We start from the raw sequence: 10,434 nt of genomic DNA, 5'->3' as shown, positions 1-10,434 counted from the left end.
AGTACCTATATCATATGGTTGCTGAAAAGATTAAATGAATAAACACTTAAAACTGCCTGATAAATTCTAGAAAAATAAATTTTTGTAGACACTCCTCCACAGTCCCCGCTGATAAATTCTCTAAATTGATGTGAATTATTTTTAAAAATCCATTTATTTAATTTCTTTGAAGAGGCTAACCTTCATTCTTCTCTGAGGAAAATAAGAAAATAAAACCCATGACGCAGCTCAGGCAGACGCTGTGGGTGGTCAGCCCAACTATCACTTCCCTTTCCTACTTGCTGGGAGAGCCCCAAACTGGTTCAGGCCATACAGCCATATGCTTCACTCATATAATCATAGTGCCCCTATAGCCATTGCCAGTGATTGGCTTAGGTTTCCTCAATGATAGAGGCCATAGAAGAGACTTTCCTTTTCATCCATTGGATGCTGCCAAATCTGGCTGCGATGTCTGAAACCCAGGCAGCCATGTTGTGGCTGTGAGGTGAGCTAGCGGTGGAAGGCAAAGCAGACAAGCTGAGAATGGCAGAGCAGAAAGGCAGGAAGAACTTAGTGGAGCCGCTGAATTAACTGTAGGGCCACCCAGCACTTCTTGTTATGTGAGACAGTAAACCTTCTTTATTCCTTAGGCCATATTTAGTTGGGCTTTGATGTTTCTTGAAGCTGGAAGCATTCTGATACTTACAGAAGTAAAAATTTGGTAGCAATCTAGATGGATCCATTAATGTTTTTCTACATATATTATAAGAAGAGAAACTCTAAATTCAAAACCCTGGCTTTGGTTTTTGCAAATAAACAAAACTGAAGGAAAAACACATTTACCGAGCATACCGCTATGTTGCTGGGGAATTATATTTATCATTATATACATATATATATATATATATATATATATATATATATGCAGGGTAACAGTCATTTTCTGAAACGCTTTTGGAGCAGAACCATCTTTTCTGTTTTTTCTTTTTTCTTAGCTTCAAGAAGAGGAACAGAATTTCTTCTTCTTTCTCTCATTTTTCAAAGAGAGCCTTTTAATTAAGCAACCCCAAATCACTGATGCTGAGTTGAAACGAAATGAAACTATAGCATATCATCCTTCTGATGGCTGTTACCTAGTTCTAAACATGACTGCTGAAATAATTTCACATTTAATATAAACTAGCAGGCTGAATGATTCCGAACATTTAAACCCAAAGGCAGACGTTAGTAACCATCCCATTTATACTAACGGAATGGTTACTAATTTTGTCTAACATAGTTTGATCTTGATTTTCGCATTACTTCATTCTACAACCCTTGGGCCCAAATCAATCATCTTAACCCATGAAGTTGCCCAATCTTTCACTTTCAAGGCTAGCCTCTTAAGCTTACCTCAATTTGTATTAAAACTTTAATCCTGTATTCCCCTTTCCCACAAGGAGGAAGAATATTCATATTGTGATGTGACCCATGTGTATTAGAGGGTGAAGCCCTGCCTGAAAGATCTAGCATGTGGATGTGCCTGTGCAGGTGCAAAAGGTAATCCGACATCAGTTTGGACTCATTCAACTCATTCGTTTCTGTTTCCTTCCATCCATTGAAGGGAGCATAATAAAATCAAGGACTGGGCAACTCAGGGAGGTAAAATAAAGCAGGAGATCTCATGGCCTGCTTCAGTTTGAGGCCTAACTGTGCCTTGTGTAGCCCTGCCAAACTTCCTAGAGTTAACTGCTTTGGGGTCCTGGGAAGAAGGCCCAGCTAATAATGAGGTACTATGCTGACTCCCTTTGTCATTGGCTTTTGTGCTTTAGAAATGTATGCTGGCTGGGTGCGGTGGCTCATGTCTATTACAGGATGCGGGAGACCAAGATGAGTGGTTCATTTGAGGTCAGGAGTTTGAGACCACCCTTGCCAACATGGTGAAACCCCCGTCTTTACTAACACAAAAATTAGCTGGGTGTATGCCCCTGTAATCCTAGCTACTTGGTAGGCTGAGGCAGGAGAATCATTTGAATTTCAGAGGTGGAGGCTGCAGTGAACCAAGATTGCACCACTGCACTCCAGCCTGGGCAACAGAATGAGGCTTCATCTCAGATTAAAAAAAAAAAAAAAATTGCCGGGCGCGGTGGCTCACGCCTGTAATCCCAGAACTTTGAAAGGCCGAGGCGGGTGGATAACCTCAGGTCGGGAGTTTGAGGTAAACATGGAGAAATCCCATCGCTACTAGAAATACAAAATTAGCCGGTGTGGTGGCGCGTAACAGTAATCCCAGCTACTTAGGAGGCTGAGGCAGGAGAATTGCTTGAACCTGGGAGGCAGAGGTTGCAGTGAGCTGAGATTGTGTCATTGCACTCCAACCTGGGAAACAACAGCAAAACTCTATCTCAAACAAAAGAAAACAAAACAACAAAACAAAACAAAACAAAACAAAAAAACTGTTGACCGTGATTAGGGCAGGAATAAGGATTGCCGGGGTCCTAAGCTCAGACTCATGCTCAGACTGCCAAAATCTACCACAACGTGTAACAAAATCTCTCTATTTTCTTTAAGTCATGGATTGAAATTTCCTGTCTTTCAGCTATTTGCCCTGATCATCTCATTTGCAATCCATACCCCTAACACGTATGTATTTAGTCAAACACTTTCTGTTGGTGTGGCTAATCCTTCTGGATTTATGGGTGTATGTGGAGTCATATCAAGTGCATAGCAAGCTCCAAGCTTTTCAGACTCACCCTCAGCTCTTAATAGAATGCTCTGAAAATGACAAATGGATAATAATATTTTAAAAAAACTTAAAATGGGAAGTTCACTTAGTAACTTAAATATACAGATAGACACATTATACGAAAACCATTACTGCTTTTTTAACCTGGATGACCAAAGGAAGACAACGACAGATGATTGTATATTTTGTTTAATACTTGCATTGTTTCTATAGCGCAATTATAGCAGTCTTTAAATTTACTTTCATTACAAATATTTGTCAAGTTTTGTTTCAGAAACATTTTTCCTACTCTCTTGCATCATGCACCCAGACACACTACAAAAAACTCATTCATAACACAGTAAGGGCAAACATTATTCATGTAAACATCTTTCATTAATTTCCCATAATTTAAAAAAATCATAGAATTATAGATATTGAATAAGGCTCATAGATTTAGTTCAAATTCCGCAAGAGACCAAAGGTGCTCATTAACTGTGATGGGGTTAACTTTTGGTTGCAATAAATGCTGAAAGCATACCCCTGGCTTCTACCCTTAAACATACCTCACAACCTAATAAATGTATTTCAGAATAAAAAGAGAACATAGAAAACCCAGGAGGAAACTTTTGAAGAAGGGAGCTCAGAATCATGGACATAATTTTCCAATGTGATAAGCAGGCATTACATAGTCCCTATAGCTTCCTAATATATGAATCAAGGTTAATTATTGTAATCCAAAATGTAACCAAATAGATATATTAAGATACATTGGCATGTGTGTTCGTATTGCTACTATACACAGTGCAAATTTGTCTTAATATGAATCATTTCATTATATCCAGGACCAAAGTGGAAAAAAAAAACAACAAAAAACCCCAGTTAAGTTGAATCATCATAAAGGAGTTTTTTTTGTTTGTTTGTTTTTGTTTCTTTCAGTAACATAAGAGTCAGGAGAGTTGGGAGGTATGTCCTAGGGATGTGATTGGTCTTGGTATTAAACAACTTTGAACAACTGTGTGTAAAGTCACAGACAGAGGAAGCAAGGATTTTTGTTATCGGAGGACGTCTCTCTCTCTGGTTGGAAGTTTGGTGCTTGGGTGCATAGTCTTCCAGAGCTGAGACAGGAAATGTACTGTGCTGAGAAATGGGCCCCTTGCCAGCTGCTCCCTTCTTCTTCCTCTCTGCGAGGCGGAAGTCAGAAGGTAGAGATTGCTGGCAAAACCGTGAAGTCCCACCCTGGGGTCTGAACCCCAACTCCACTGAGGGCAGCCTCCCTGACATGTGTGACTAGGCAGTAAGGGTGGCGGTTGATGGTGGCCGGGAAACCCAGTTCCGAGGTTCACATGGCCAAGTCTGGCTTCTGATTCTGCTGCCCTGCAAAGAAATTGTGCTCCAGATAACTGCACCGGTGTCTCTAATGCCTCTGATTCACTCTCAGGCCCCTCAAAGGCCTGCAGTGATATCACTAAAAAGGTGAACACACCTCCATTAGCACCTAACTTCCACCAGGAAGCGGCTGAGGCACTGGGGAAGCCTACAAGCTCTCTCCACGTCAGGTGCAACAACGCCGAGGAAGTTGCTGTGAGTCAGAGTTATTGTAGGCTTTTGATTTTTAAAAATCAAAATTGATCTGCATTACATCTCAATAGACTCAGATAATTCTCACCAAAATTTGTGTAATGTGTTTAAGTAGCACTGGAATAATTCAACTTCATTTAAATATATTCATTCTATCATGAAAATATTTCATACAAACATCTATTTACATACAAACACATTAAAATTTCTGAAAAGGGTTCCCATCCCTGTGGTTGTATGGCTTGAAATAGTTTCATTGCTTTGAATATGTATGCACACATTTGGCAAAATAAAATTATTAAAATTTAGTATTTTTAAAATTAAAAAAAGTGACATCAAGATTCCAAATTCCTGAAGGGAAAGATAAAAGAAAAACAATAATAATCTATCAAGGTACCCCAAGTAGATGTAAATTTGATATATTTTGTGAACCTTTGATCTGTGGCAAGTAAACATTACAACTGTCAGTCTTGCAACATAGTTTTGCTTGTTTTTCTAAAACAAAAGATATCTGGATTCTAAGTAACTACTCTTAAGACAGAAGCTTGAGGCAACTGTTTTAAAACAAAGCAATACAGAACAGGATACCTCTACCTTCTTGGAAGATTTTACATGCATGTTGCAGTGAGTGATTTAAATTTTCATATATTAAATGAAATTTACTAAAAGTGCCACATACTGTCTCCCAGAGAAGACAAACTTTTAATTCACTGTTTACAATTAATGCAATTTTAATAGTTACATTTAAATGTTAAAAATGGTTACACTGGCCTCATTGGCCTTTCTGGGTTGTTGGTGATAAGGAAATAGTTTTTCAAGTGTGAAGAACCCCCATAGGGCAAATAGATTTAACTACAGTCCCAGACAGGTTCAAAGAGGTCTTGGAAAACTAATTTCCTTCTTAGTGTCTCAGGTAGATCAGGGATGAAGCAAGTTAAAATAAGAATAGGTACTACAAGACTCAAGTCCTCCTCACTGCTTTCTTTTTGATCTCATCATTTCTTTGTGTCGGAAATTCAATCTTTCCAGTTGTTTTTGTTAGTCCATTCAAATGTCCATTTGGGGACATGCTCCTACAGGTTAGTTCCTATTCCTAACTCTAACACAAGATAATATTTCATCACAGAAAAGATGCTAAGGGAAGATCTGATCATGCAGGAGTTGGACTGAGACAGCTCTGAGTGAATCCCCTTGAGATTACAGTGTCTCTCTCTCACACACACATGCACAGGCTCCTGCTGTTTTTCAGGAGAGCAAGAAGTTATTTCTTTATTCCCCACTACCTGGAATCTTCCACGTCTGCTGTGATTCTGATGCTGATGAAATGACCAGATGCGTGGCTTCCTGACATAGTTCCTTCCCCAGCGGACGTAACATAAAAAACATACATTCTGAGTATTGTTTTCCACTTGTGCTTAGGTTCAAACAAGGAACAAACCCTCCTGTTCTCAGCTGTTAATTCCTTATAGAACCTCCACTCCCTTGACTTCTTTCCCTACCTACAGAACTCAGTGAATCTCAAGCAACACTCTGATTCCAACCTGCAACGGAGCCTTATATTTGGGAGTATGTGTGTGTGAGGGGAGGGATGGGGGGACAGAGCCAGAGACACAAGCAAACGGAGTGAGGGACACACAGAGGGAAAGCCAGATGGGGAGGGTCCCAAGGACATACCCACAGCCAGAGAGACCCATGAGAGGACAGCACAGAGGACTTGGAACAGGGAACAGGAGAGGGCAGCTGGGGCTGGACACCCAGGCGTTCTCACGTATCAGAGAGAAGAGGAAAGAGAGCCCAAAGGAGAAAGAAGAGCTGGAAGACACAGAAAGTATGAAGACAGTTGGGAGGAAGACACAGTCAGGCTCAGCACGGGTGCGTTGCTTCCTCTGATTTGTGTGGAGGTCACAGACATACTGCTGAGTTTTAAGCTCAGAGTGTTACCATTCAATATCTCATCTGAAAAACTGATTAGCTGACTAATCACTACTTACAACTCTTCAGTTCCTTTTATCCAATTTTGAAAAAATTCCATTTGAATGGGATAATTAGAGTAGGCCTTAGGACAGAAATTGTATCCCACCACAGCCAGGATCAGAATGCTATCATCCTCAGGAATGAAATCATTCAGAGCCTAGCTTTACGGGGGATGTGACTGGCACCATCCTCTCCCTGACCGCATTCTCTGCCCTGGACGCACAACCCACCTGAGTGAGGTGAATGCAAACCATCTTTCTCCTGAAGACAGCCACTCCCTTTGGGACACATTTAAATTAAAGCACCTATCAGAATACAAGTCCAGAGGCCCTGGCCCATCTGTCACAGTGTACAACACGGTCTCTTTCTACAGAACAACAGTGACCCTATCCTGGTGCCTTTAAATCTAAAAACTCTATTCGGTTTCCTTTGGTGGGCAATTTTTCTGAAAGCACTGACAACTTCCTCTAATGGGTGAACCATCGGCTTAAGCGTTCAAGCAGGAATCCAACTTGATCTCCCTGAAGCCATTGCCACCTAGCTGCAAAGCATGCAACCGAGTGCTCTACGAAGCTTGGCCTAGCAAAGAAGGGAAGGGCAACTCTGTCAGTGTACCCAGGGGTCATCTGAACTGAAAGTCATGAGCAGCCTGGGATCAAGTACTTTTGTTGTAGTCTTCATAAAGCAATGTGCAACTGACAAGAAATAGCAAACTTCCTTCTGCCTATGTCTTTACTCTTCTCCCGCTGCAAACCTTCTCTCATCAGCCAGAGCTCACTATCTGCTACAGCTTGGAAGGCCTTAGCTTTCCAGACCACACTGACTCAGGTGACAGGACCCACAGCTGACAGCTGCAGATCAGAGCAACGGCTGCTCTCCAGTCCTTCCAGCCACCGCATCAAGGTGTCTAAAGGAGACACGGCTATGGCATGTGGTGAGGGTGCTTATGAAAAACAAAACTCTCAGAATTCATTCAGAGCCATCCCAGTGATGTTACAGATCTAATTAGCTAAACTAAAAAACAGGGGTTTTCTCCTTATTTCTGCAGTTGTGATTACACATGGCTGGCAAAATGGCTGAAATGCTATTGATAGTGTTGCTTTTAAACTATACAGGTGTTCAGTCTTAGTTTACAACGTTTTGAAGCAGGTAAGTGCTTTGAAATTACAATGATGAAGAGTTTTTGCATCAAGGTTTGATTTGTACTTAGTAATCAGTATGTCTGCCTTAGTAGTGCTGAGTAAAAATAATTTTTTTGAATTCTGTTAGAATTCAAGTTTCTTATGTGACTTTTGAATTCAATGCACTGTGCCACAAACCTGACTGCGCTATGTTATGTACATTTAATGTGTACTCAAGGAGAAAAAAATTACTAGCACTATTGAAAATATTGCAAAATTGCCACAGTTACCGCTTAGAAATACTAATTTTCTTCTCTTCTTTCTTAAAGTATATATTACAACTCTTCCATAACTTAATGCAAACAAAGTAAAATTCATTTCTTCTCACATCTTAAAGCAAAGATATCTTTGTTTACATGCGAGAATAATATTCTATAATAATACCCTGGCCCTATGAGCCAGTACTTTATATTAGGACATAATGATAAAATGATGATATAGAAAGAACCAGAGAGACCTACACACTGCTACTGATGCAAAAATCCATTTGGAAGTTTTCTCTTGTAAAGGCTATCTAAGATAGAGAATAGGACTGAGGGGCGAAATGACTTTAGAAGTGGGCTTCTATTCACTAGGAAAAAACAAAGCCATTCTATTGCAAGATACAGATCAAAGGTTAAAAGGCAAATTATACTACATTTAGAGAATAAAGATGTAGTAATTCTCAACCCTCAATACGGCACATATGCAAGTGTGCTAACACAGTTTGCACTGGCCATAGGAAAAAAACACTATGGAAAAACCACTGACTAAAAATGACCGAAATACCCCATTTCCCTGTTTCAGCCTAATCATTTGGCATCTCTGAATGTGGTACAGATTTAGACTTGAGCCACCAAAGAACATCACGCTGTCTATGTCAAATGCTCGACAATACCTCTCAGTAGGACGTTGTTGCAAGGCTAGCTAATTTTAAATCTGGTATGAGTAATACAGTCAAACCTAGTTAGTATGCGAGAAAGTCGTTGCTAACGCATGGTGAGAGGATGTGACATCACAGCATGAGCAGTCCCTGGTTGTCCGTTGTCGGATAAACGTAGTGCATAGATCCAAGGTTCTATTCCAGGTCTCTGAACCCCAAAGCCAGGCCTTTCACTTTTGCTGGGTGGCCTGGAAGGCCTTCAGCTCCACCTGGTACCACTCGGGGGCTTCAGGCCCACTCTTCCCGGGGGGGCTGTGGTCATAGCCATAGGCAACGGTGAGCTCCTCATCGGCCTCCACTGCTTTCAGGGTACGGATGCATTTGATGGGCCCAAAACGGGGGTGGACAAACCTAAACATCAAGATGCATACAGTCATTCCTGGGCCAGATGAGGAGGTTGGAAGCAAAGGCTAGGGAGAGGCTGATACAGGAATCACCCCCAGGCGCTCTTCCCCAGCTTGCCTGGTAAGTGCCCAAAGTGTGGTCACCCAGCATCAGTTTCACCCGAGACGAAGCATCTCGGCCCCATCCCAGACCTGCTGGATTGGAATATGCATTTTAGCAACACCCCCAGGTGATCCACTGGTATATTAAAGTTTGAAAAGCACTGCTCTTTTTTTTTTTTAAAGCATATTTACCACCTTGCATTTATAAACCAACAATCAGGATTACAACAAAAATCTGTCCTTAATGAGAAATCAGATCCAGCGTAGCCTGCCAGCATTTGCGCTTGTCTGGCCAGCAGCATCAGATTACCTGGCTGTACCTCAGGCAGTAGGCTTCACCAGAGTGCTTTTGGAGTTGTAAGAAAAAGTCCTGTGGATTTTTTTTTTTTAAGACAGAGTCTCACTGTGGCCCAGGCTGGAGTGCAGTGGCACGATCTGGGCTCACTGCAACCTTCAAGCGATTCTCCTGCCTCAGCCTTCCAAGTAGCTGGGACTACAGGTGCCCACCACCATGCCCAGCTAATTTTTTAAAAATTATTTTTAGTAGAGACAGGGTTTCACTGTGTTAGCCAGATGGTCTTGATCTCCTGACCTCATGATCCGCCCACCTTGGCCTCCTGAAGTTCTGGGATTACAGGGGTGAGCCACTGCGCCCGGCAGCCCTGTGGATTTTCAAAGACAAAAACTCTGTATTCCACCCTATTCATTCTAGCATGAAAGTAGATGAAGACTTCTTCCCAAGAGGGAAGTCTAGACCTCTCTTCGAATGTGCTTATTTAGTATTTTCCTGTGAAGCATCCTGTGAAGGCAGCAGTATCTCCTCCCTATAACAAGTCCTCTCGGGACCAGAAACGAGGCTAACACTATGGCTATGTTCATTTGCCAAAGGCTCCCAGCCCTGTTCAACTGCACAGCTCCCTGCAGAACAGGCAGATAAATACGCAGTAAGTAGACTTAGCTCACCTAACAGCTGCTGAAAGGGATATATGTAAGGCCTGGCCAGGAAGATTTTTTTTTTTTTGGAGACGGAGTTTTGCTCTTGTTACCCAGGCTGGAGTGCAATGGCACGATCTCGGCTCACCGCAACCTCCGCCTCCCGGGTTCAGGCAATTCTCCTGCCTCAACCTCCTGAGTAGCTGGGATTATAGGCACGCGCCACCATGCCCAGCTAATGTTTTTTGTATTTTTAGTAGATACGGGGTTTCACCATGTTGACCAGGATGGTCTCAATCTCTTGACCTCGTGATCCACCCGCCGCGGCCTCCCAAAGTGCTGGGATTACAGGCTTGAGCCACCGTGCCTGGCCAGGAAGGTTTTTATATGTGTCTAGTCAAATCAATCTTATTCATTTATAGTCTTTTTTTTTTTTTTTTGAGACAGAGTCTTGCTCTGTTGTGAAGGCTGGAGTGCAGTGGCACGATCTCGTCTCACTGCAACCTCCACCTTCCAGGTTCCAGCGATTCTCATGTCTCAGACACCGGAGCAGCTGGGATTACAGGTGTGCACTACCATGCCTGGCTGATTTTTTTGTATTTTTAGTAGAGACGGGGTTTTGCCATGTTGGCCAGGCTGGTCTTGAACTCCTGGCCTCAAGTCATCGGCCCACCTTGGCCTCCCAAAGTGCTAGGATTACAGGTGTAAGCCACT

General features: G+C 42.1%; 1 protein-coding gene across 1 annotated transcript in view; it reads right to left on the bottom strand.

Moving 5' to 3' along the window:
• Positions 1-2,877: 2,877 nt before the first annotated feature.
• Positions 2,878-10,434, bottom strand: part of SETD7 (SET domain containing 7, histone lysine methyltransferase) — a 52,959-nt gene continuing 45,402 nt past the window's right edge. Inside the window, exon 8 of the mRNA XM_017502862.2 lies at positions 2,878-8,692. Coding sequence (XP_017358351.1) covers positions 8,512-8,692 — 181 coding nt within the window. The 3' untranslated portion in view covers positions 2,878-8,511. The remainder of the gene's footprint in view (positions 8,693-10,434) is intronic.

The sequence above is a fragment of the Cebus imitator genome, unplaced genomic scaffold (assembly GCF_001604975.1).
Source record: "Cebus imitator isolate Cc_AM_T3 unplaced genomic scaffold, Cebus_imitator-1.0 Scaffold303, whole genome shotgun sequence".
Taxonomy (NCBI): Eukaryota; Metazoa; Chordata; class Mammalia; order Primates; family Cebidae; genus Cebus; species Cebus imitator.
Note: the sequence above shows the minus strand (reverse complement) of the source record. Positions and strands in the feature narration are given on the sequence as shown.